This window comes from Lethenteron reissneri, chromosome 46, assembly GCF_015708825.2.
Source record: "Lethenteron reissneri isolate LAM-NWPU_2019-01 chromosome 46, ASM1570882v1, whole genome shotgun sequence".
NCBI classification, from domain to species: Eukaryota; Metazoa; Chordata; class Hyperoartia; order Petromyzontiformes; family Petromyzontidae; genus Lethenteron; species Lethenteron reissneri.
The window spans coordinates 5,086,981-5,114,528 of record NC_083824.1 but is presented as its reverse complement, the minus strand read 5'-3'; the positions used below and the strand labels follow the sequence as shown (position 1 = coordinate 5,114,528).

The 27,548-nt window shown below is 46.7% G+C and overlaps 1 protein-coding gene across 1 annotated transcript; it reads left to right on the top strand.

Moving 5' to 3' along the window:
• The first annotated feature begins 499 nt into the window (after positions 1–499).
• On the top strand, positions 500–24,786 carry LOC133354089 (tetraspanin-3-like). The gene is given in 8 exon segments (XM_061570661.1): positions 500–737; positions 6,962–6,973; positions 6,975–7,154; positions 12,708–12,782; positions 16,029–16,130; positions 16,984–17,136; positions 20,366–20,449; positions 24,398–24,786. Coding segments are annotated over 8 exon segments (765 nt in total). The 5' UTR covers positions 500–674; the 3' UTR covers positions 24,494–24,786.
• Positions 24,787–27,548: the final 2,762 nt, after the last annotated feature.

The window sequence follows — 27,548 nt, the reverse complement described above, 5'->3', positions numbered from 1 at the left end:
TATAGTGTAGTGTATAGTAGTGTATTGTGTAGTGTATAGTAGTGTATAGTAGTGTATAGTGTAGTGTATAGTGTAGTGTATAGTAGTGCATAGTAGTGTATAGTGTAGTGTATAGTAGTGTATAGTGTAGTGTATAGTAGTGTATAGTGTAGTGTATAGTGTAGTGTATAGTAGTGTATAGTGTAGTGTATAGTGTCGTGTATAACAGTGTATAGTAGTGTATAGTGTAGTGTATAGTGTAGTGTATAGTGTAGTGTATAGTGTAGTGTATAGTGTAGTGTATAGTGTAGTGTATAGTGTAGTATATAGTGTATGGTGTCGTGTATAGTAGTGTATAGTGTAGTGTATAGTAGTGTAGTATATAGTGTATTGTGTAGTGTATAGTAGTGTATAGTGTAGCACACAGGATGAATCCGAAATTTTAAAAAAATGTTGAGTGGTGACATGACGTCATCAGGCGGCCACGCTATAAATGACGTCACGGCGTGGACCCACCACCCACCCACCACGTGTTTCCGGCCGAACAGCTGTTTACTGCGTAGCTCCAGTCGTCGGCTGCTCCCCGACCACCCAACCCCACCAAGTCGTGGTTGGGGCGGCCTTCTTCCACGGACAATTAAAGCCTTTTGAAACTAAGCTTTGACTTCTAGACGGGTTTAACAGCCACGTGAGCGATGGCGACCTGCGGCGTGGTGTCTTCCAAAACGTTCCTCATCTTCCTCAACCTCGTGTTCTGGGTGAGCGCGGAGAGCCGAGGTTGTTTGGTGGCGTCTCCTTCGATGGTGGTGGTGGTGGTGGTAGGAGGGAGGGTTCGGTTCTCCTGGTGGGACGTTTATAGCCCCTGATGTGGTGCCAATGTTTGTGTTCCGAGTGTGTTTGTTTGTGTGTTGTTCGTAGCCTTGCGAGTGCACACAGCCTGGCACAAGCGCCGTGGTGACGTCGCCGCCGCCGCCACCGCTTTAGTGGCGAATGGCGGTTGTTGTGGTTGTTGGTTGTCGTGGTAGTTGTGGTCGTTGTTGTGGTCGTCGTTGTGGTTGTTGTTGTGGTCGTTGTGGTTGTTGTTGTGGTTGTTGGTTGTCGTGGGAGTTGTGGTCGTTGTTGTGGTCGTTGTTGGTTGTTGTGGTTGTCGTTGTTGGTTGTCGTGGTTGTTGTGGTCGTTGTTGTGGTTGTTGGTTGTTGTCGTCGTTGTTGGTTGTTGTTGTGGTCGTTGTTGTGGTTGTTGGTTGTTGTGTAGCGTTTAGCGCGCTACGCCACGAACCCGGCGACCCGAGTTCGTCGATTCCCGCTCACGATCGATAAGTGGCGAATATCTGAACCTGGCTCGACTCAGAGCCTCAAATGAGCACCTGGTGCGGTGCGTGAACATCGCCACTGGGGAGACAAAGGCGGCCGGGTGTGGTACTAGCCGCCCACACCCCTCGTGTGCCGTGCCGGCCTTAATAGGTGCTCGCGAACAGCACTTGCCCCAAACTTCCCGTGTGCTCTGCTGTACTTGGGGCGATGTTAGCATTTGAATGCGTTAAAAACCATAATACCTGGAACTGTGGCACTTCACTTGAATGGCCTCAAAGTGCACCTAGCCTGGCACGCGTTTCGTGACGACTCCGTGACCCGGCGTTGAATGTCGGCTGTTTGTGATCGATGGCGTAGCCAGGTTTGGTTTGAGTCCCGATCATGATCGATAAGTGACGAATATCTGAACCGGTCTCGACACCTGGTGCGGTGCGTGAACATCGCCACTGGGGAGACAAAGGCGGTCGGGTGTGAAACAAGTATTTTAAGCGGCCAAAAAAACGTTTAATATCGAAAGCAATGTCTCTCTAGTCGTACAGGGTGCTGTGTTAGGCGATTATTTTTTTCCGGGGACACATGACCCTGAACTCTAAGGTTGTACCTGAACATTGTGGATGACAATTCGTGAGTCTGGCACGCTAATACTGAACATTAAGATATTCGCTAGCGTTCCTGGGTCTGGACCTCCGGAACAAAGTGGATTTATTAATATTGCACTAAGAATATTGAATAAGTGTTCCAGCAAAGTCTCTGTCCCACGCAGCGTTAAACTTTAACGTTGATCGCTAAGAATCAAACGAACCTGACCAGGAGCTGTCCTTCATTTTTATTCTTAGGTTTTTCGGTAAAGTCACGTAGGTAAAACATTAAAATTAATAAAAGTAAAATAAAATAAAAATCACGACGTTTGATTTTATTTTACTTTTATTAATTTTAATGTTTTACCTACGTGACTTTACCGACAAACCTAAGAATATGAATCCTTGCAGTCACGAAAGCTTCAAATCTAGAACTGTCCTTCATTGTTTACGGATCAGAAGCAGGAGTGAGAACTTTCACTTTACAATTCCAAGGGACCAGGAGGTCTGTCCATAGGACAACCGCTTGACTACTCACAACGTGGTACTCATTTTATCAACCACGGAGGAATCATGATGGGTCAAGTTCACCCGCATTTGGGATTTGCAACTCGTGATCTCCTGATAGCGAGTCGTGCGTTTCTGATCATTGTGCCACATCGTTGTGTTTCACCCATATTAAGGCTCATCAGTTTAGTGAAGCTCTGTTTTCACTTATTGCAATATTGTGCCTTTCCACTATTCAGCTGTTCTCCCAACCTGCACTTATCAGTGTGGTGAAGTATGGTCAAATGACCGCCCTGCAGCCTGCATGGCATAGGGAGCAGAGGTCGCAAACGGGTTTTGATTCCTTACTCGGCCGCACCAGGGTCGCAAACGGGTACCCGTACCCGGCCGTACCCTACCCGTACCCGGCCGGGTAGGGGTACGGGTATCGGGTACCTGATTGCGACCTCTGGGATGAAGCCATGTTGCAGGCGCGGGTGGGTTGATTCTAGGAACTTGAATTGTGAGAAGAGACAAGACGTTGGGCAATGAGTGACAAACAGTTACCAGTGACTCACGGTCTACCCGTACCCGGCTGCACCAGGGTCGCAAACAGGTACCCGTACCCGGCCGGGTAGCCGGGTATTGGGTAGGGTACGGGTACCCGGTTGCAACCTCTGATAGGGAGGCACTGATCCAGCAGTGGCTTGCAAAGAGTCTTCAATACATTACTATTGCAATGTAAAGATAATGGTACAGCCGTTAAATTGTAATATTGTATCAGTACACTATGGGCTGCTTACACGATGGACTGCACAACTTCCATTGAGATGATGAGTCCACTAATCTTGATCAAAACGGGTGGCTCAAGTAGCTTATGACCATGTCCGAGTAATTATGCTGACATCACTAAGTCTCTAAATGTTGGTTTCAGCTGCCTATAATTAAACTTGTAATGAGGTTTATGGTCTCAGCCTGTTCACCAATGACTATTACACAATAAGTAATCGCATCAAATGTGGTGATTGCTTAATTTGTCCTTCATCCCTGTGAACTGAACAGTTTGCGTTGCTTGGCATGTGAACACCAGCATATCGGTGGCAACCACATATTGTGACTAAGAGGCAATTGATGGGGCTTTGAAGTAGTTATGTGAAGTCCTCTTTCATGGCCCATCTATGACACGTTATGTAGTCTCACTGCTCTCTGCTCGATTTTCCAATGGAAATGTTTTCCGTTTCTTGCCAAGTTTTACAAATGTCAACGCAGTGGCTTCTTGCTCAAGTTGGCATGGGACAGGGCTCGTCTGCATTGACCATCCAGAGCCAGTGATGGCAATTCTGCATTTTACTGGTGGGGTCTATCCATGTGACCATCGTGGTTATTTTTTTTAGCCTGTAACCAAATTACCCAGAATGTTGGCCAAATATTGTCAGCTTTCGGAAGCTACGAAGTGCTGAGCATGGAAGCGAGTGCTTTGGATAGGTGACAAACTTGCACAAACAGGTTGTCGATAGGCTCTGGGGCCACGAGGTAGGAATTGGAGCACAGTGCAGCAAGAGCCATTGTATTTCTATGCTCGTCACCTTCAACCTGTACCGACCAGCGCGGCGAAGTATGGTCATGATATCTCCCACGATCTGCGTGGTGTAGGAAGGACCTCATCGACCAGTGCACTTACAAAAAATGCCACGCTTGTTATTTTTTATGTGTGTTTTTTTTTATCAATGTGGGATTTGAAGACTCCAGGCAGTAATCCAGCCAGAAAAACGGTTAACTAATGTCGAGTATGCTTTGTTAGATTTGTATCCTTTCGAGTAAAAATCAAGTTTAACGTGTTTTTTGCATGGTCATTGGTGACCTTGCTGAGACTACTCTCTGCACATGACAACCCCATTTTTAACCATGGGTGAGCGGCTGAAACCCAGTTTGAACCCAGGATCTTGTCAGCGCCGGTTCGGTTTCTCAAAGCAACCCTGATCTGTACACTTGTTAGTGGCCATATAGATGTGTTGGCTGAGCTTTGAACCGACACGTTATATGAAGTGCACACGACTAATAGCAGAGGTTATGTTTGCGCTTGTGTGTGACACAAGTTTGTTTACCTAGACCGTGTCGACAATTTTCTCTTGCGCTCCCGGTGGGGTTGATCAGGAAAACTGCCATTAGGGTTCTATCCTGGCGGTCCACTTGACTCACAATGAGAAGGTCAAAAGTTTAAATAAAAGTTGTAGTGCGTTGATTGGGTCCTGACTTGGTCCGACCGATAGTGTTTTTCTCCCCCCCCCCCCCCCACCACTTCTTGCAGAGATTTTCGGTCTGAGTCCCAAAGCCAACTAAGCAATAATAAAATTACGCTGCAGTCTGCTTCACAGCGGCGAATGTCAACAGATCGAGTTGCATTATTCAAAACAAAGAGTAGTAAGGGCCATGTGTGCTGGTGTTGTGTTGTGCCGGGTCGTGACCAAAGTGGGCTCCTGCAGGTGATTTCTGGGCCTTTTTCGGGAAGTGGTATTTTGGCTGTGCCAGAGGTCTTGCTGCCTTACGATATGTCTAAACAATGTTGGTTGCTGTACTGTGGTTAATAGGAAAGCTCCCATGAATAACGATCAGAGTTGATCTTTTTAAAATCCTTTATTAAGTTCACTTGCTTGCTTGCTTAGGACCGTGCAAATCTTTCGGTCGTTTTTTAACCCACTTCCCGTCATCCAATCGAGTTGACATTTTGCACACAGACTCGTTGTGCGTGACAATTAATGTTCGTGAAATTTTTTTTCAAAAATTTTACACTTTAGGACAAAAATATTATATTTAATTACCAATTGCTTAATGGTGCAATGCAATCATCTGACCCATAGGTGGCAGCCATCTCAAGCCAGAGGACGAGAGGACTCTAGCCGCCACGCATATAAAGGATTTATAGTGAAAAACTTTGTTTTTACTGGTTATACTTATTCAATATCCAGCACCCATGAGGAATGTGGAATTTTTTTCTGTCGTCGTCAGGGCCACGCAGGGAGATATGAGCATTGCTCCACGTTGCTTAAGCAAAGCGGCATTTTTACAAATTAGAAAATTCACCCCCCAACTTACTCGTTTGGAGAAAATGCGTAGCTGTCGTCCGCCACTCGCTGGAAACTTAGTAGGACCGTCTTAAAGAAAAAAAATTGACAGCTGAGTCTTTCCTGGGTAAATGAAAAAAGGAAAATTGGAGATTGGGGTCAACATCAGGCCTTGGGTCAATTGCAGTTATAATTGCATCCAATGAATTACAGTCACAATGTAGTTGGGTCTATAATTTGAGTGCTGCTGTGTTTATAGTTATAATTGACTCCGGGTCTATTCGATGTAGCCCATCGTCCCTTGGGGCCATAAATTAAGTGCCTTTTTTAAGTTATCAGTGGCCATCGTATATAGGAGTGTGAAATTGCCACCGCTGGCTAAGACCTACAAAGATGACAGTTTTTCAGGGAGATGCTTGGGCTTCTGGTGCCAGATGGGTTGTTGCATCGTGAGACACTGGGGGGAGGTCTTTTATCCAGCAGCGAATTGATCATGGGTGATAATGAAGCCTCGTCGTCATTCGAGTTTATTTCACCATGTACTGGAACCCCATTTGGACAACACGTGTCGCCCACAAGGGTGACCCTAGTCATGACGGGACAGCAGGACACTGCAACCTGATACACGCGGAGCTAAAAACAGACTTGTAACTTAACCGTCGGGGTGTGCAGTACATATCAAAACATTGGGAAACGCTTCGCAGCATTGTTCTGTTGAATTAAAACATAAAATTGAAATAAATTGGAAGGAGCGGTGGTGCAGTGGTTAACGCACTGCACTATAAACCTGGTGACCTTGGTATTGTTTCCTGCCCGCCCCTAAGATCGGTGTCAATGGCGAGGGTTATCCGGTCCTGGATATCTCGTAGGTCGACTCGGCCTTAAATGAGTACCTGGTGCGGTGTGTAAACATCACCACTGGGGAGACGAAGGCGGCCAGGCGTGGTGTTGGGCACTTTCCTCCTCGTTCGTGTACCGTGCCAACCTTCATAGGTGCTTGCTAACAGCACTTGCTCCAACAGTCTGTTAAGGCTTTATGGGGGATGTTTTGTTTTTTGTATATGGGTGCAATAGCATTTGTGATTATTTATTCAAACTACTACATTTTATTTAGCAGGTAAAGCCCACTGAGCTTATTAGGGAACCAAGTTGGTGGAGAGATAAAATGGGATTCTGTGAGCTGGCAAGTGCCTTGAATAAAAACTATAGTTGGGGAAATCTTTCTAAAAAAGCGAAAAAAAAAATATTTCACCAGGCAATGCCCACTGAGCTATTATACATCTCTTTTTCAGAAGCAACCTGGCCACAATGATAGCTTCATCGAAGTGGCTTATCTGCAAATTTATAGCAGCGAAATACAACGCACGTTTCTAAATTAGGAGGAAAAACCTGACCTGGAGAAAAATCCACGTGACCATTGTGAGAACGTGCAAACTCCAAATATGCAGGCGTCAGGGTTGGACCGAACTCGCGACCTTCTACATACCAAGCGAGGGAGATAACATCTGGTCATCGCGTGTGTGCGTGTGTGTGTGCGAGCAGGCAGGTGGTGGTAATCCTGTGCTATATCGGCGCCTACGTGTTCATCACCTACGACAGCTACCAGCACTTCCTGGAGGACCGCTACGCGCTGTTGGCGCCGCTGGTGGTCGTCGCCGTCGGCATCTTCCTGTTCGTCGTAGGCATCGTGGGCTGCTGCGCCACCGTGCGCGAGAGCAAGTGCGGCCTCTCCACGGTGAGCGTGCAGCAAACTGCAAACCGCCATGGCGCATGTCCACGACCAGAGGATTTGTCCTTAAGTCCGGCGTGCTATGATGTCACTCGCTCGTCCTGAATGTCAACCCGGCCAAATAGCTCGGTGGTGAAGCGAGCGGCGAGCAGCCGGAAGGTTGCGAGGTAAAATGCTCGTTGAGGTTGACTCGTCCCCATCATCCCTCCGTGGTCGATAAAATGAGCTCCACTTTGTGGGGGAACTCGTAATTTCTGACACTGGCTCGTGGCCATCTGTGTAGATGATCTCGACCCACTGCATGTAAGAGCAGCGAGTCAAGTTTTTCGAAAGCAGTTCAATGTGCATATACGAAGCAGGGATACCAGACATGGTTGGCAAGTGTACGTCCGGAAAGCCCGTTGGTTGATTTGTGTTTTTTTATTTTTAGCTGTGCTGTTATGATAATTATTTTTTTCTCTCGTCATTAACAGTTTTGAAGACTGTAACTGTTTAATTTGTCTTAACAAATCTGCGGCGTGTAACTTTTTTGGCAAATGCTGTTATACAGAAAGCAATTATCTGCTGATATACAGCTGCACATCTAGGCTTCGTGCCCTTGGCAGTCCTGCAAGGGTTCTGAAAGCTTTGTTGGTGAGAATTTGAAGCATTTCAACATCTCAGTCGTGTGATGTGCGGGGGGTAGCGCCCTCTCGTGGCATCAAGCCCAGCTGGAGTCCTCTCTCTGCCACTTATCACCCCGACTGACCACATGGTGCATGCTGAGAGCCATTCTGCCATGGCTTTTCTGGGGGGGGGGGGTCCCTCTGATTTTCCTCCCTAGCTAAACATGTACAACATAATCTGTGTTGGTCAAAAACATACATATGCGCCTCCGATTGGCACTGCTGGCTATGTACGGTGCGAAAGGAGTTCAACATGCACATGTTAGCAGTACCCCTTTTGAAAAATAGTCTTTGGGCTTTTTGTGGCTTTCCTGGGATAAATAACGAATAATTATTATTATTTTTGTCTAGGAAGCCCAGTGCGTAGTGGGGGGGGGGAGGGTTTAAATCGTAATGGCAAAGCTGTGAAATGTGCACGGCAGCTAGCATTTTAGAGGTGAATTGGCCGTTTGGTTTAAGTTACAATAGCGGATTTAAACGGCAGAGTGACTGCGGTGATTGTTTACATAACGTAAGCAAATGGCACACGGTTGTTTTTTGGGGAGGGTTGGGGAGTTTGTTCTTTAAATCTCAGTTGCTGAGCACAGGAACCAAAGGCACAAAACGCCAAGCCGTCAGAAACAAACGGCACTGTTTAAGTAGTAAGAATTGAGCAAGGTTTTGGAATTTTCAACGCTGGCTTGGGACCATTGGTGTAAAGAACACCCTACCCCTGCTGCTTGTGTAGTAGTTTAGGTTTTTAAATTTCGAGGCTATTTGCCGTGTTTGGAAATTATTCGTCGGGAAGACCGATTTTTGACTGAAGTTTGTCATTTTAGTTTCAGCAAGGAGACTTTTGAACCGTTTGCTTCGTCTGTGACGCAACCAGAAGACGCTGTCGCGTTACTCCCGACAATCCTTTCCGAAATGAGACTGGGGAGAATTCCAGAGTTGGGAGTTGAGAGGAACGAAGCACCGTCTTTCAATGAAATCCCTGGTCTCTTAGATTTTTATTTTTTTGTCTGCTTGCCAAATACATTTTTTTTTCCCCAATTGCACCGTCGGTTTCTTGTCGTGAAACGCGCGGGGCCTGATGCGTATAGAATTAGTTTTTCACACTTTTGTGGAATTTGCCGCACATGCCAAAATGTTTAAAACTGTTAATTATCTTGGGCTGGAATGTAGTAAAAAAATTCGTGAAAGATCTCATTTTAACGTGCTGGGCAATTATCGTGAGACTAGGCTGAGAGCAACTGGCCTACTTTTTGATATTCTGTTTGTGTTCGTCACAGTTGCCAAGCACAGGTCACAAGAAGGCGCTGCAGGCAGCGACAAACCACACTTGGATTTGTAATAGGCGTTGATGCGTTTTTTTTATTTGAGCTCGGAATATAATAGTTAGTTTTTTTTATTTAAAGCTTTCGTGACTGCAGAGATTCATATTCTTGGTTCTTTCGGTAAAGTCACGTGACTTTACCAAAAGAACCAAGAATTTAATTAGTTTTTTGATAACAGATGGTTGTACAGAATCTCTACGTTGTCAGCTCTGTGTGACCGCTGAGCCACCCTTGCTTCACCTGCCACGTGGTGCACTGCTGTCGCACCGACTGCGTTGGCAGGTTTGCGCAAGCTGTGTTCCCATTAAGCGCCGAAATCCATCCACCCACCCAGGGGCCAGGTGTCAAACTTGACGCTTTCCTCCCACGTGCGTTGAGGTTTCCCGTTCTCCACAGCGAGGGGAACGGTTTCCTGCCCCCTCGGGTGGGAGAAGCGAGGGAATTTGTGGGCGTCGTTGTCGACAGCTGTGAAGTTTGAAGGCGCTAAATTTTGGCGCTTATTTGCGTGAGAGAAAGCGAAAGTTTGGGTACCCAATGGGGCCATCGCGAGCATTTGCACGGGAACATGTTACGCAGCATGCATAATAATAATAGCGATGAGTAAAAAAAAAATTCAAACAATGTTCCGTAATGAATCTTTCCATGACTCGTACGTTCAAATTGTACACTTGAAAATGCGATTCCAAGCAAGCTTTTTTTTTTGTCATCGTCATCGGCCAAGGTCAATCCACTGCTAGATGAAGGCCTCCCTAAGTTGCTGCCTCCCCTCATGATCCTCCATTGTAATAATTATCCACCTGTCACATGCGCACAAACTGAATTTTAATCGAAATTAATCGAACAGCAATTCTTCTTGACCTGCGGAGTCAAAATTATCACCAGCCATTGCCTCCCCACCACAGCTCGTGATCCTGCAGTGTAATCCAACCAGCTTTAGATTTCATCGCTCCATCTCCTTTCCAGACATCCCCTCAAACGCGTTCCCAAGTGTAGCGTGGTGATGATCTCAGCCTGGTGACTGACGAATTAAAAAAAAAAATCACATAGAGTTTTATTATGTAAATTTGGCTGAATTTCTGAATCTCAGAAAAGGAAACTATTGGTTTGACTCGTGTGGTGCACATAATTATCACATGTGGAGCGTGAAAAAAGTGCTTCTCTCTTAGTGTGTGCCAGAGGTTGATTTGAAGGCATCTCTGATGTAGCTCTCTCAACTTCTGAGGGCTTTTCTTTAGCAGGAAGGGTTGTGGCACTGCGGGAGCTGGAAGCAAATGTACTTTGTCTCGTGGCATGATTCTGAAAGCAGAATCTTGATTTGATCAATTTGGTGGGAAGGGGGGAGATAAAAAAAAATCTAACAATTCTGAATTTATAATTGACCTATCGGCGTCGTGTCACGAGATTTGGAAAAGTTTTTATTGGCGACTGTCCGAGCGAGCGGCGTGACATCGCACTGTGTGAGCAAACAATCCTGGAGGCCGTTGCGTCTCTAAGCGTGGAATAATGTTAAGGGCCCTCTTTAACACTAGGTGGTGCGTCTGCACGCGCGGCGAGAAAATCGTTGCACGGTGTGCCAATAAAACGCCACCTGTTTAGCCCACAGAGCTGGAATGAGACGAGCCGAAAATAAATAACGAACTGATTGTGACTCCAATGTGCGCTATATAGCCAGGAGATTCCTGCATGAAATGTGGGTTTTTATTTCTCCTGGATTATTGCCACTGTTTAAAATCTCCGTTAATGTCGGAGGGATTCCAACCGTAAAGCTGGTACATTAGCATGTGGCTCAGTGGCTCTGGCATGGCCATTATGAGCCCCCCTAAGCCTCCTATTTGGCCACCACCTCAAGTGCCACCCATCATGAGTTCCCAATGCATTCCAAGACGACTTTTGTATTTTTATAAAGGATTAGGTTCCAAGAGGCTACATATAAATTTGTAGTATTTCCTTGGTCGCGTACAAAGGCTTGCGTTTCTTACTAGAGGGCACAGAAAATGTTCGAGGTGACCTTGGGCTGGCATTTTTGTGCAATTTGTAATGTACGATTTTGCTTGCCTACATGGGGAAACTGTGATACAGTGCACAGTCGTTTGTCCCTTGAGCGATGACTTGAGAACTGTTTACGGAAACATTATTTTCATTTGCCTCTCTGTTCCGTAGAAGCAGAATGTTTCCTTCTCCCAGCGGCGCTCCATATCCTGCCTCGATATTGATTGTGTCCCGTGTGTGTGTACGTGTGCGCATGTCTGTTTGTCCAAGTGATCGATAACTAAACACAAAAAATACAAATAACCTTATTAGGAGTGTCGGATGGCTCTGGGAGTGATGATAACAGCGGCGTTAAAACACGAAGCCACACATTTTTGAGAGCCTGGGTTTGAATCCAGATTTCAGCCACCCGTGATTAAGCTAGGTTCTCGGTGTCGTAATTTTCATGGTCTCGGGCCCGTTATTAATTGCTCCATGGGAAAATCGATAAAATATTTTTTTCCACTTCTCCTTGGCCTAGCCCAACTCTTGTTTAGCTAAAGATAAAAGTAATGACCTTTCAATCCTGAGTCCCAAACCCTGTACCCATTATGCTCCAGGCCTGTTTATGTACATGCACAGATATATAAATTCTCGTGTACATAAATTCACAATGAATTGATCTATTTTCATCTACCCTCAAACGCACACTGCGAGAATTAACATTATTTGGACGAATTTGTGTGTGAACTAATGCTGCTGAAATTATGCATTCCCAGTAGGCCGTATGGCTGATGGGATGTCCTAAAATACTTTTATCTGGGAGGCGTTCATCGCAGAAGGGAAGGATGTGGTGTTTTTTTTATTCTCTTAGTTTTTTCAGTAAAGTCACGTAAAAAATATTAGGACAAGGCTGTGAACTATTGCTGTTAGTGAGCTCCTATTAAGGCCATGGCACACCATTGTGTTGGTGTAGCAAGAACCCGTAACTCCCAGCCACTTATCATCAATACTGATAATGACGACCTCCCCTTATCACTAGTTGATCAATTGGCCACCTATTGACTTTATTTGACCCGAAGCAAACCCATTGATGGATTGTCTTTGGCTCGGGTGGCTTAAGTCGACGAGAGAAGACTGCGACGGTGGCGGCGGCGGTTGCACAGGGCAGCTGAGACACGAGCACGCACTGCTAACGACGCATCACACAGGCGAAGCTGCGTTTTCTTGTTAGCGGCAGACGCCGGTTGTCAAAGCTGGCGAGGAGGAGAGCCATTCTCCCAGCAATTACTCGCGTGGTACTGCCACGCACGGTGCAGCAACAAGTCACGGCGTCAGCGTAGGTCACAACAGAATGCTGTTGACGGTTAACCATTGCAATGGTAAACAAATGGCGAGGCGACATTCCGAACTCTGCTGGTTAAGACATCGCTCGCCAGCTGATGTTGGTCGTGGCCGAGGAATCAAACTCTGGTTGCTGGGTTGGGAGCGCAGTGTGCTAGCCACTGTGCCACCACTTCACCCTGAATGTGTTTTTTTTTGTAAACTAGATGTAATATGTATTTGTTAACCTCCAACCCCCTGATCTTTTTGTCACCTCTCCACTGCAGTTCTTCATCCTCCTGCTGGTGATCTTCTCCCTGGAGGTGGTGGCTGCTCTCCTGGGCTACGCGTACAGAGGCCAGGTACGGGAGACGTGCAGAGACGCGTACACTTGGCAGTCCTCGTTGAGATGCGTGGCTTCAGGGATGACTACCAGGTCCCCAAAACACCGGAACTTAAACGAGTTGGCATACATTTTGGCGGCCATGGGGCCAGACGTTGCCCGCGGAGGCTCCTGCAGTGTCCCACAGAGCAGTGGTTCACCGACAGATACAGATTGAGATGGAGAAATTAACTAATAGATGAGAGCGCTGTAGACAAGCGATACTCATTACGCGGTCGCATGTACAGATCGGATGTTCGTTTGCGTACACCAAGGAGCAGGCCATTTTCTTGGTTCTTTCGGTAAAGTCATGTAGAATGGAAATAATAAAATAATAAAAATGAAACGTAATAAAATAATTATCACGACGTTTCGGCCACAACCCGTTTTACCAACAATTACAGAGTCTGCCAACGAGAGACGTTCCATCTCGAGGGATTTTCCACGTGGAATATTTTTCCAATTAAAAATTTAACAAAACTTTGCTAAGCAAATGGTGACCACAGGATGATGAAAAGATAAAAATATGTATATACACGCTTTGTGAGTTCTGTTTGTACGATTTAGCGTATATGCGGCGAACCTACTTCTACACAAAGTTCACTATGCGGTTTGAAATCGCTCGTGAGGCTGTGGTTGGACAACACTGTGCTGTATGTGCCTACTCGTGTGTTTTTCCCTTGTGCGACAATTTTTGGAATGCATCTACCGCATAAAGCGAGGGGAACCCCGTACATTAAGTTTAATGTTTGACGTTTTTAATATTCTATTAGCTGCAGTTTTTCAAAAGGGGCACATTTTTGAAGGTAAGCTATCAACGCTCGTGTTTAATTTATACGCATATTTTTACATAAAAAAACCCTTGTGAATAATCCATGGGGGTGCGTCTGCCCTTCGCTGCTGTGTAAAACAGCCGTGTGATGGCCGGGGAGTGACATTATTTTTAGATGTCACCCAAGAGCTCATTAATATTAAGGATTAATGATCAATTTTTACATTTTCCAGTTCGGATTTTGGAGTTAATTTCTTTAATTATAGCATGCAAATATGATTTTTTTAAATCGATTATTGGTTTGGCACACCTATCGAAATGTCCAAATGATTGTCCCAGCCTCTCTTGGAGCGTGGAGAGCGGTAGTGGAGTGGTTGGCGCACCGTTTCACGACTTCCAGCGATCCGTTTTCAGTTCCCACTTACGACCAACAACAGCAACGAATATCTGAACTCGTCTTGGCCATGCCCTAGGTGGACTCGACCATAAATGAGTACCTAGTGCGGTGTGTAAAGCATCAGCACTGGGGAGGAACAGTAAATGGGGCATAGTGCAGGCCATTGGGCAAAATTGTGCATGGCTACATGGGGGGGAGGGGGGCGGGGATCCTTTTTTCACCATACCACGTGATGACTGATGGGCTCCGTCGCTGCTCCCTTGCCATGGTGACCGATCGCGTTGGAACACGTCGTGCATTTTTTTAACGTTTGCGGGTACGAATCTGTTCAATCGTTACTAGAATTGAAATTGATTTGATTTACCTAGTCCTGGCTTGTTGCAATCGATAATAAATTCTTAAAACAATGATTGAACAATCGATGATATAATTGGTTAACAACTGCTAAAATACACAGTCGAACCGAGGGTTCATAAAAAAAAAGTCAGATTTGTGTGGATATCAAACACTAAGTAAGCTCAAATAAAACAAATTGTAGTTTATGAGAAAGGTCTTGTGCTGGCTTGTGTAGCTTTTTTGGTTTTTTCTTGTTGGCTTAGCAAGTCGTAATATAAATAATACGTCTGCTGTCCATCCTGTTGGTGGCTTCTGCTCTGGGAAGTGGTTGCCAATGTTTGACTCGGACACTGGAGTTCTGAGAATTTTATCCGTAAACCAAAAACACATTCCTGCGGAGGGAGCTGGTAGGAACGTTGGGTTGCTCGGTCAATGGCCAGGGTCAACGGCGGCGTGGTGTATTCCGCAAATATGGCCGACTGTGAGGGCGGGCACAAGCCGGCGTGAGTAGGTTAAACGTTGAGTTTTATAAGGGCACCACGGGTGACCAGCCCCTCCCCACCCAGCCCCACCCAACCCTCCCCTCCACACCTGGCCCCTCCCCACCCTCCCTTCCCCACCCAGCCCCTCCCACCCCACCCAGCCCCTCCCTGCACGACGGACACAATAATCCCCTGTGGGCTGGTGGAACCAGGAGGTTCCTACCAGTATAAAATATACCTTTTAATATGGATGTCGAGCTTTGATCATTAAAACAACTGAACTTGTGAAGTGACTCTCAGACGCACTGCCATGGCTTGCTAGTGAAATCACTGCAAGTGATGTTGCATTACAAAGTAACAGAACTACAAGCCTCTTGTCACTGGCATTTGATTTGCAGTCAGTGTGTGTACATGCAAACCCCATTTTTCAGTCCACCGCTGCATGACTGTCTCTGTACCAAGAAGCTCAAAGAGATTTGCGCATTCTAGATTTGAAGTTTTCGTGACTGCAAGGATCCATACTCTTTGTTTTTTTCCGGTAAAGTCACGTAGGTTAAAAGAAAAAAAAAATTAAATGACGACGTTTCGGAGGCAACACAAGCTTCCGTCTTCTCGTGGAACCGTCACAGCAAAATTACTATATCAAGTGAAGAGAGCTCTAAGAGACAAGACCTTATATACTGGTTAAGGGGAGGGGGGAGGAGCCAGGATGGGCCGTGGGGGGGGGGTGTAAGCTAGTGAGATTTGCCCATGTTTAACCGCGCAGTGCCGGTTGCCGTAGGCTGTAAGCATAGACGTGTTGGGGTGGCGACTCTGATACGACCATTGAACCCTCCTGAGTCACCCAGCCGCGTACGAACCACTTCCCGTTCCGATGACCTACGTTACGTCATCGGTTATTCTTCCAATTCTGATCCGATTTTACGCACGTTTAAAATCATTGGAACGGAACCGACTACGATTGGAGTCGAATTGACTCCGAACGGAATCTGAAGTAAGAGGTCGTGCGGGAGAGTGTGTGGCACAGTTTTGGCGCCAGCTATCGTGCGGTCGTGTCGCTACAGTTTTCTGCAGCAAGTACAGTACAGTGTCTTTTTAAAACAGCGGCGCTGCGCCTCTAAATTAAATGAATGCTAACCGCTTGCGCGGTCTGAGATTCCGAGGTGAACGGGACACCCACCCTGCGACTTGCAGACGTCTCTCTGAAAGGGTTACTCTCCCGCGCCGATTGCATTGCAGGTGAAGGACAAGGTGGAGGGGACGATCTCTCAGGTGTTTGAAGAGTACAACGGCACAGACTCCAACACGGCCAGTCGCGCCATCGACTACGTGCAGCGTCAGGTGAGTGCACCAGGCATTCGGTGGACATTGGAAGGTGACGGTTAAAGCTGCAGCCGTATGCGTATTTTGTTCTTGCGCTGTTGCTGGCGGAAGGAGTTCTGGAGAAGCCCCTCTGTAGAGGGTGCTTTGGGCCTATTCTTTCATGCACACGTCTTGGAAGAGTTGAGTACTCGCACTGGATCTGGGGGGTAGTGGCACACCGCGCTAACATTTTTTTAAATTCCCAGCCCACTAGCAGTGGTTCGTGATAATTCGAATCGGTCGTGGCCCACCCCTAGGTCCACTTGGCCTTTAATGAGTAGCTAGTGCCACGTGTGTGATCATCGGCACTGGGGAGACAAAGGTACCATCATGTGGCACTGGCCATGCCATGTGTTTTCAAAACATGTGAACACGTGCGTGTGTGTATTTCAACGTTTCCTTTGAGTGTGTATCAATGTTTGTGTTCACTTTGTAGGTGTCTTGGCCGTCATCGGTGATCTCTAACGGCACTTGCCCCAAGAGTCTGTAGGCTACTTTAGGGATCTTTGTGTGAAATGTGTTGCGTGTTTAGCGGGGAGCGGTAGTGCAGCATTTGGCGTGCTGCACTACGAACCCAGTAATTCCTGCTCACGCTGAACACAGGTGACGATTATCAGGTTCTGGGTCTCCCCTAGGTCTACTTGGCCTCATGAGTACCTGGTGCGGTGTGTAAACATTTCCACTGGGGAGACAAAGGCGGCCGGGCGTGGTGCCAGCCAACCACCCCAACTCGTGTGCTGTGCCGGCCTCATAGGTGCTTGCTGAACAATTGGCCTCAACGGCCTGTTAAAGGCAACATGAGGGGATCTTTGTGTTTTGTCATTGTGTTTAGCTCAAGTGCTGTGGCGTCAAAAACTACTCGGACTGGATGGATCGTCCGTGGTTCAATCGCACGGGCAACAACAGCGTCCCCGTCAGCTGCTGCCGGAGCAATGTCACCCACTGTGACGGCAACATGAAGCATCCGAGGGACATCTACAATGAGGTGACGCAGCAGCAGCAGCATCATCAGCAACAGCATTATCAGCATCGATGTCTTTGTTAATTTGGGCACTTTTCCTTGTGGGTTGCATTGGGAGTTCTTACTGGGGACGTGAGCATTAATATAGGTTGCACATCATGCGCAGCAGGAAATGCGTCTTGATTGGTCATGTCGTAGTGAGACGGAACGGCTTGCAGAAGGAGATGATCGATTGTTTCGGGAAAATAATGGAGGTGCCACACCACGTTCGACACGGGAGCGGTGTACGGACAGGTGAAAAGTGCAGCGGGGGAGGTGGAGGAACGTGGAGGCGATCATTGTTGCCTCGGACCCATCTACAGATGGAGCGCTTGCCAACAATGACGAATCGCCAACCGTTGCAATCGTCCCCTTTAGCTTGAGCAGCGGAATTGTCGGAAACGGCAGCTGCACTAGCGTCACTGTTAACGGCGGTAACGTAGTCGTGTCTATTTATACGTGGCTTGTTTTTTGCATATTGCATTTCGAAAGTCTGCAGAATTTTGTAACCCGCGCCGAGGCGTGGGTAACCATGGGCAAGTGGGAAGGCAGCCAGAAGCGGCGCAACCAAAAATTTTCCAAGTTCTGTGGTCCTATATTTGGATGCTTGGCCAAATCTAATGATTGTCTTTAAAATATTTTTTTTTACAAAAACTTGCAGTGTAATCCACCAACCCTCTCCTCCGCAGTGTTTAGTTGCAGGCACGCAGCGTAACCACCAGCAGTCCGCTGGACGATCATCGTTATCTTTAGCAGCAGCGACAATAATATTAGCGGCATCATAAAAATCGTCCTTCACAGCGGCAACACAAAACTAGTTATTTTCACATTTTGTTCAGAGCTACATGTCGTCCTCATCATGGTGATCACAGTTTGTAGTTTCCTATCGTGTTTATTTTGGGTCAGATTGTCGTGAAGGTGTACATTTTTAATTTGAAAAGTATAGCCCTCCACCACCTGACAGAGCCAATGTAACAGATGTCGCAAACGGGTTTTGATTCCTTACCCGTATCCGGCCGCACCAGTGTCGCAAACGGGTACCCGTACCCGGCCGGGTAAGGGTAGGGTACGGGTATTGGGTACCTGATTGCGACCTCTGGGATGAAGCCATGTTGCAGGCGCGGGTGGGTTGATTCTAGGAACTTGAATTGTGAGAAGAGACAAGACGTTGGGAAATGAGTGACAAACGCTGACTCACCAGTGACTCACGGCCTACCCGTACCCGTACCCGGCCGCACCAGGGTCGCAAACGGGTACCCGTACCCGGCTGGGTACGGGTAGCCGGGTATCGGGTAGGGGTACGGGTATCGGGTACCCGGTTGCGACCTCTGCAACGTAATCACTTTGACACCTGGGCAACGGAGTTGTTTTTTTGTCGACAAACCAGAATAATGTTGAATAGCAAGCAAAATTGACAGTTGTGTGCAGCATGCCTACACGATGTAACCCAAGAGAAACCGCTTGTGAATCGTGACACTGAACGTTGCAAGTCTACGTATGAAATTGCTTTCATCATGATTAACATGGTTTCAAATCATCATCATCTTTGTGAGCATTGCACCATCGCAATGATCCTTAACAGAATGTGCACATTGTAAAAAAAAAAAAACTCGCATGCAAGCGGGCGGCACTGCATTATCCACACGCCATCGCAATCCCGCTTGCTCAATTGCTGCCTGCTGGCCCACCTCTCTCAGTACGGAGCACACGCTGATCTCCCCAACGTCCACCAACGCCTTCGTGTGAAGAGGTTCTGGATTTCTGTCAACGTGCCATCCAACATCATCTCTCGTCGGCCACAACCGGACTCCTGTCACTAATTTGCGTTTTTTTTTAAGAACCGGTTGCGTTGTTTAATTGCATTATTGAGTTGCTTTTGGGGTGACGGCTTCTGAAATTTCCGATTTTTGCGAGCGATGGAAAATTTTACGCCTGTCATTTACACAAAAGGGTGCCGATGCCGCTGATGATAGCGCCTTGAATTAACGTACAAAAACACCGCCTTTCCACCCCCCACCACGCACGGCTCTCCGCAAAGAAGAGAAACCCTGCATGCGGGAATATAATTGGGATCCGGTGTCATGCGTGCGTGCGTGCGTGTATTCCAAAAAGATATGGACGTGTACCGAGTGACGGTTTAATAATGAGGCTGCTTTAGCACAGGCGGGAGTGCTTCTTTTGTTAAACCGAGCACGTAACGGTCTTAAAGAGGTGCGCTCGGTTTGCCTGCTGGAAGCCAAACGCGTGCACGAGGGGATAGGACCAGGAAGTCTGCCCTCGACACAACAAAGCAATTGGCGACCTTGATAAAAGGTGCGCGTGCGTTTTTTGCCTGGCTCCTCGTCCACTCACTTGGCGCAACACGTCACCCTGTTGTTCGGATAACGTTGCTTTTTGTACACAAGCGGTTTATTTGTTTTGCTCTGAAAACACGTGGCAGGCACTGGGAAGCCAGGTGTTAAGTAAGAATGGGTTTTCTACAAAATGTTCTCTTATTTTTGCAAGTTTTTTTTCATGAGGGCCCTGTACTTGCATCGTTTTGGCCGTTTTTTTTTTGTTCACTGCCTACCTGTCCTGTTTTTTGCCTGTCCCAAGTTAGCTCGCATACTAGGGGGATAGTGCTCAAAACGTCAATGAACAGACTATCGACTCACTTTCTGTACTGCCATTACCTGGTTGCCTTGCATCCCAGCCATGTGTGTCACCGGGTCTGAAAGATCAAGTCGCCCCTGAATGGGGGCCCTCCAATTTCTGAAGCAAAGCAGGGTTTGAACTTGGGTTGTGAAGGTTGCCTGGGAATACCAGGTGTTGTAAGCTTGGGCTGCGATATGGCTGTGGGATGGCAGTGAAGGAGTTGGTTGAACCTGAGGTTGTCTCCCCGTGTACCTGGTGGATTTTCAGGTTCTCTGGTTTCCTCCCACAAGCCAAAACATCTTCGTAGAATTGGTCAAACAGCCAAACATAATCGGTACCCAAATAAAAAAATCTTCATCTGTTCTTGCTATGAAGGACCATTTCTAGAAACTTCCCCTCCCATATATAAATATTTATTCCTTTTGTGGGAGTCTTATTGACGAATGTGTAACTTTTCGTAATGTATGCTTCTGCATCACTGCCAACGGAGGATCATCATCATCATCCATATTCCTACGCATGATCTGGCAAACCGCGCGCGTGCTCTAGTTCTCCTCTCGCCTCCGTGTGGCGCGAGCAGGGCTGCGAGGCGTTGGTGGAGAAGACCATTAAGGATATCCTCAACTACGTGATGCGGGTGGCACTAATCTACGCGGTCGTGCAGGTGAGAGTGACCCTTGTCCAGCCGGCACGTCTTGCATCGGTTTCAAGGACAATGCTTGTTTTTTGTTTGCATTTGACTGCAAGTATTGTGGAGCCGTTTGGTGTTTATACTGAATCAAAATCCTAAAGCGTGGCCATCTGATGCTGTTTTTTTCTTAAGCAACTTGCAGCAAACCCACAGTTTTGTGAAGGTGCTATTTTTTGTCTTGTTTTTTTACTGAGTGACGGTTGCGGTATTATTAAAGTGCTCGTGACTTGGCTAATGCACGCGTTGGCTTCGTGCTCTACTTTTCGTGCTCGCCCATTTCCTGTGCGCCACCACGAGGTGGTGATGTCACATGGCAGACTCGCGTTTCTTCGCTGCCGTATGTAAAAATAAGTTTTCACACCTAGATTATGAAAACCGTTTGCTGATTTTTCTAAACGACACGAACTAACAATTAGATTTTTTTCTGCATTTCACAAGTCAGAGGTGAAGATCTTCCAGTGGATGAAAAACGTGTAGGTGTGTGACCCAGAGAAATTGGGATTGTAATATCTCTGGGAGACCTTTAAAAGCCCAGGGAGGAGGTCCACTGCCCATCTAAATCGTAGTTATTTTGAAGAAGACGACTCCACACTGCACCCGATCTCATCTCGGAAGCCAAGCAAGGTTTAGCCTGGATAGTGCTTGAATGAACAGCTGCCATGGCCAAACCGTTTGTTTATTGGGCTGCATTCTGTGCAGCAAGGGGGGGGCGCAGTGTGGAAAAATCCGTTACTATATTGTACATCTATGCCCTCCCACATCTGTCCTCCACCTTAATCTACCCACACTGATCAGCGTGGTCAAGTACGGTCAAACATGCCCCCGTGATCAGCACCCCTCGTCCAGCAGTGGATCGTCGTTGGTGTCCATGTGTGTGCGTAATACATATTGGGCAAATCGGTGGACTATTACGCAGCAGAATGTTCGGTGCGTCCCTGCTCAAGCGATGGGTGGGGCCCTTCAAGCGACAGCCCCTGTTGACTTTGTTACTCGTGCCGAATTGCGATAGAGAAACGTAATTGCCTTGGGTGCTCGAGCAAGAAATAAAGAAAGGCAGAATAATTGTCGCAGGGGAAACCGGGCGGACGATCATTGTTCTGTAATATTAACTGTGCCCATGTCGCAGCGTACGTTTTTTTTTTATATCGGCGTGCGCTTGGGAACACTGTGCCACGCACACAGAAGGGAATGGGTAGAGTGACCTACTGTCACTCGGCAACCTTTTGCTGGGCCCGCTCGTTGTAACGGGAGCGGGCGTCCGCTGATCTATTGACGAAAGGTGCGCCGAGCAGCAAGAAGAAGGCAAACTAACGAGCCAGACAATTTCGGGGGCGTCTCTCTTTATTTGGGCATCCGAATGGATGGGTTGAGACAGGATAACCGACCTTGCTCCCGTTTCCTGGCACCCGTCAGCTGCCCTGCATGGTGCGTGTCCCACAGGAGATTTCCCACCTTTAGAGACACGGGTGGACGGGATCCTGGGGCTGCAATAATTATCACAGGGGCACGGGGGTAATTGACCACCGTGTTATTTTGTAGTCTAGTCAACTTGATCAACTAGATGTCCCCCAGCTCTGCAGTGTAACATGTGTGGGGAAGTGATTCGGGATGTAACATTTTCCGGCCTCCAGAAAACTGCGGCTCAATATCTCCGAGCAATTCGGTGCTGTTGTGTAGTTAAAACCACGAGAGCTGTCACGGACCATCGGGCATGAGTCTGAAGGAAGTGGTTTAAGTTTATCGGATTAAGGATTTCCCATTCAGAAATCCGTGAGCAGTGTAACGTCTTCTCATGTTTTTGGGGTACGGCCCCCGAAGATGGCTTCATAGAACTACTTCGGGTGTTGCTTCGGTTGCCTTTTTTGACATTCGATGGACGCCAACATCTTTATATGGCCCTGCATGGAGATGTTGGTATTTGACTATTGGAATATGTGAATCCTCATGGCTGGGATGTGCTGAGTCAAGTGACACTCCATTTTACAGTATCTATGGGACCTTTTTGTAAAAAATAATGAAGAAAAAAATAATGGATGTCACCCTTTCTGGCAATAAAACAGGTGTTAAGACGTTCAAACGCCAAACGATCCATATATTATCAGAGCATGTTTGTTTAAATGTTTTGCCACAAGTATGTGTGGTTAATGCAGACTTTTGATGCCTTGCAAACGGCATCTGTTTTGGTGTTTGAACATCTTAACGTTTTTTTTATTACCAGACGGTAAAACCTATTCTTATTTTTCATACTTTCATAGGCCTCTTTTTGCATGCAGCCCATTTGTAACCAGGGTGAGATGTTCAACTCTACTCAAAAAACCCATTTGAGTCATGGGTGGCTGAAATCAGATTCCAACCCAGGTTGTCATTGGTCCCCAGCCCTGGTAACTTACGATCGTTATCATCCCCTTGTGCTTTTGGGTGGGAGTTGAATGGCGTTCGGACGACGGATCGACCAGGCCCCCAGCGCAATGAGTGTGGAATTTCCATCAGTTTTCCCGGCGCTTCCTGCAGATATGCTCCACCGCACCGCTTGATCAGTTGAACAGGGGGACACTTTTTCTCGCGCCTGCCTGCTAATCTGCACGGTTGAAGGCCATCATTATCACCAGTAAGACTGCATGCGAGTTCGCCCCCAAGTGATCTGCTACCCACTCATTTCCCACATGTCAGGGCCGCACTCTGTGATCAGCAACTGCTCAATCTCTCCATGTCCCACGGCTATAAACATCAAGTCTGCATTAAAAAAAATGCTTCTCTTGTAGAACGCCTCGTTTGTCTTGGAACGGGGAGAGCCTGTATTCTCTTCCCTTTTTGCTGTGGAGCTTAAAACCCAAATCCGAATCTTTATGACCAATCCCTTGGGCAAGGAGACTTCCTTTTGGATTTTGTCCAGAGCATAAACAAAATAACGGCCTTGTGTGTTTTATTGCATTTTATATTGCATATTTGTATACCGTGTCTTAAAACATTCTGTCGTGTTAATTTTCTTGCCTTAGTAAGTGGTCTCGGCGCGTTTATGCTGTGCGATTTAAATTTTTTTTGGGTCGCGACGTGCACAGCTGCCAACGTGTTGGTACTTTTAAACCCCCTGTTGTGAATTGAGTGTAAATATTTAAAAAGGCACGCACTACCTGCTGCTACCCCGTATGGCTCGGCAAAAACACGGTCGTGAACGAAAAATGTAGAACGCAAACGGAAAAGTTGCGCACAGAGACGGGAAAGAGGACCGCCGCGTTGCGTGTGTGTCGGCAAGAAGCGTCGCGAGTCGCGAGGGTTGATGGCCGATGGTTCCGGAATGACAACGAAGGAAGAGGACGTTGGAGATCACGTCCACCTAGGAGATGGAGCAATGAAATCCGTCCAGGTTATAGGTGGATTACGTTGCGGGGATCGTGAGGTGGTGGCGGCCACAGCTTGGGATTTGATTTTAGTTTTAATGTCGATGTTGCACGTGACTGAATTGTCGTTTTGATTTTGAATTACGTTTTGGGGTTAAGATTCAATTGGATGATCGGTTTTTATTTTTGTCCAGTTGTATGATCTCATTTGTATCATCGGTTTCATTCTTTGCACAAGCCTGGAAGGGTAACTTTCGAATGAAATTGCCATGGGGTACGTACCAATTTTTTTTATTAGGGATGCAGCGATGCATCAATTTATTAACATCGGTTTTTTTTTTGTATGTCGCATGCATGCAGAATCTGTTTTTTAACCAGTGAATCGATCGTTGGCAGTCATGATCTTACAACGATGGTGCGTTTTGTACGTTCAACTTCTTTCGTACCGTACGTAGCCAACCGTGCCAATCGGAGGTGCGGGTGAAGGACAACAAACTAAACACAATCCAGGTGATGGTGGGAAAGCTGGTTTGTAACGCGTACAACTCCTCGCACTTTCCCTTCGTTTTCTCTCCCGCCGCAGCTGCTGGGCATGCTGTGCGCCTGCATCGTGATTTGTCACAAGAGGAGGGCCCACCCAGAATACGAGCCCCTGGTGACTGGGGGAACGCAGGCTTGAGAGGTGGGGACTGCAACAAAAGCGGCGGCAGCAGCAGAAGAAGATGAAATCGCAGCTCCGGATCGCCTCCGTTCCGGAGCATATGGCTGTGAGATTAATACGCGTTGAGGGTTCTGTGTGTTTTTCTCCTTTAAACCCGTGTGCACATGATTAGCGGTGGGGAGGGGGAATAATGGGGGGTGGATGAACGTGTGATGACAAACGTGGCAAAACGGTTATGTGCAGAAATTAATCTGCTTGTTTTTGACGTGCAAGTAATGCAACTGATTTAATAAAAACTGTCCTGGATACGACATCGCTGTTGTTGTTTGTTAATACCGAGTGACTTTTCATGATCACTGTTTAATATTGATCAGACGAATGAACTTCGGACACGAGTGTTACCGTATTCTCTGGATTACGAGACACTGGGGAACGTAAACTCCACCCCAGGCTTGTGTGGTGGTGGTGTCAAGTTAAATACACATCTGGTCAACACCTACTGGATTGTAAGATGCACACCCACCCCCCCAACTAAGAAAAATATTGGTGGTATAAACTTGTGTGTCCTTGTAACCCGGATTAATGTGGCTACAGTCTGTAAAGCATGTGGGATGCACACGGTTTTCACTGCTGCCATAGAGCCAACAATGTAGATTCCACATCATGGTGGCGGGGGGGGGGGTTCGAAATGTAATGACCCAGGAGGCATGATCTGACTCCCATCCACCCAGTGACCCGGATTTTAAGTTTGCAACCTTTCCCATTCTCTTAGTTTTTTCGGTAAAGTCACGTAGGTAAAAAATGAAATTAAAATTAATACAAATCAAATAATAATAAATCACTTATTAATTTCATTTTTTAACCTACGTGACTTTACCGAAAAAACTAAGAGTGAATCCTTGCAGTCACGAAAGCTTCAAATCTAGAACCTTTCCCATTGCCTGCTGCTTGTCACTGCTCCAAGCAGCAGCAGCGGTAGGATGAGGAGGAAGACCCTTGACGTGTTGGTCCCAGGGTTTTCTTGTCAAAGTCTGGAGTGCGTCTCCTACTGCTTCAAATGAGAATCGAGGAGGTGGGGGGGGGTTGGCGCTCGTTTACAATGGCAGCTCTAAGTAGGCCTGAGTCCAATTCCTCAACCGATACGCGGTTAAAAATTCTGTTGTTTTTTTCTGTGTCCGGGGTTGGGTAGCGGCTTACATAAGCACAGCAAAACAACCCGGACAGATTTCACCAAAACAGTAATTCCGTGTCACGGTCTTGCGTTCCGCGAAGAACGATTATGGCGGTGCTAAAACATTTTGGGCTTATGATAATCTGCAATGGGAGCCTCGCTAAAATGGCCTGGCTTTTGACAGCTTTTCTTGTCTCCCCCCCCCCCCCCCCCCGGAGGTTTTGATTGCTGGAGCGGTGAGCTGTCCGGTGATGCTGAAATTCAAGAGCGCAGCTTTTACAGCCGGCAGTTAATGGCACTTAAATCATTGCACATTTTAATGCTTTAGTCGTATACTGCGAAAATGTAGTCCCCTAATGGTAGTGTTTAGTTGCCGCAAGCGGTGGAGGCTGCTCAAACTTGATTCGTGCCTAAAATCCCAATTGGTTACATTTTTTTCTTCCCTTTATTAAATATAAATATATTTGAAACCGTGCTACGGTAAATTCAAATTCCAGTCGCACTCGGATTGCTTTGTGATTGAAATGTGGCCGGTTATGCTTTATGGCTCTGTTGATTTTAGTGATTTGGTTTTGAGTGTTATTAATAGCGCGTTTAATTTAATTACCCTTAGTCCTTTTTTCTGTCGGCCCAGTGGGTGAGTGTGTGACTGCTTGACACTATAGCAAAGTTGCGCCGCGGTGGCGAGATCTTAAATGCCTTGCCTGCTATACAGGAGGTTGTGGGTTCGATCCCAACCCCTGACGCCTGCCGTATATTTGGAGTTTGGGTGTCCCCTCGCCCTGTGGTCGTGTGGATTTTTCTCTGGGTGCGGACTGTCCCTCCACATTTTAGAAACATGCGTTGTAGAGTATTTTTAAATCCTTTATATTAAGTTCACTTGCTTGCTTGCTTGCTTACGACCGTGCAAATCTTTCGGTCGTTTTTTAACCCACTTCCCGTGATCCAATCGAGCTGACATTTTGCACACAGACTCGTTGTGCGTGACAACTTATTTTCGTGAAAATTTTTCCAAAATTTTACACTTTCTAGGAAAAATAAAATTAAATATTTAATTTCCAATTGCTTAATGGTGGCAGGCAATCATCTGACCCATAGGTGGCAGCCATCTCAAGCCAGAGGACGAGAGGACTCTAGCCGCCACGCATATAAAGGATTTATAGTGAAAAACGTTGTTTTTACGGGTTAATTTTTTTAATCCTTTATATTAAGTTCACTTGATTGCTTACGACCGTGCAAATCTTTCGGTCGTTTTTTAACCCACTTCCCGTGATCCAATCGAGCTGACATTTTGCACACAGACTCATTGTGTGTGACAATGTATTTTCGTGAGAAAAAAAATTCAAAAATGTTACACCTTTTCGGAATTCTTTTTTATATTTAATTACCAATTGCTTAATGGTGGCAGACAATCATATGACCCATAGGTGGCAGCCATCTCAAGCCAGAGGACGAAAGGACTCTCGCCGCCCGTTTCAAAGACCAATGTGGGCTGGGTTGTGGTCCATTGAACACGCATATAAAGGATTTATAGTAAATTTTTTAGATACATGTCCACACGAGAAGCCACTTCATTGGGCTATCTTTTGTGGGCAGGTCTCTTCTGAAAAAGTCATATAGCGCTGTGAGCCTTGCCTGGTAAAGTATATAGTTCAGATGTAATGGTTAAAAATCCTGCAGGTGGGTCTCCTTGGCCCCATCGTCTGCCAGCCGAAATAAAATCGGCATCACGTTTCTTTCAGCCTGTAGCATCCCATTGCTGGACAAAGACATCCCCCCCCATGATCTTCCCTTGCTTCTCTGTAGCCGTTCCTGTCCAGTCGTGGACTCTGATTCACAGGTGGCGGAGGAGACATCCCAGTGATGCACTGCGATCCTTCCGATCTCTTCCACCTGGCTCGT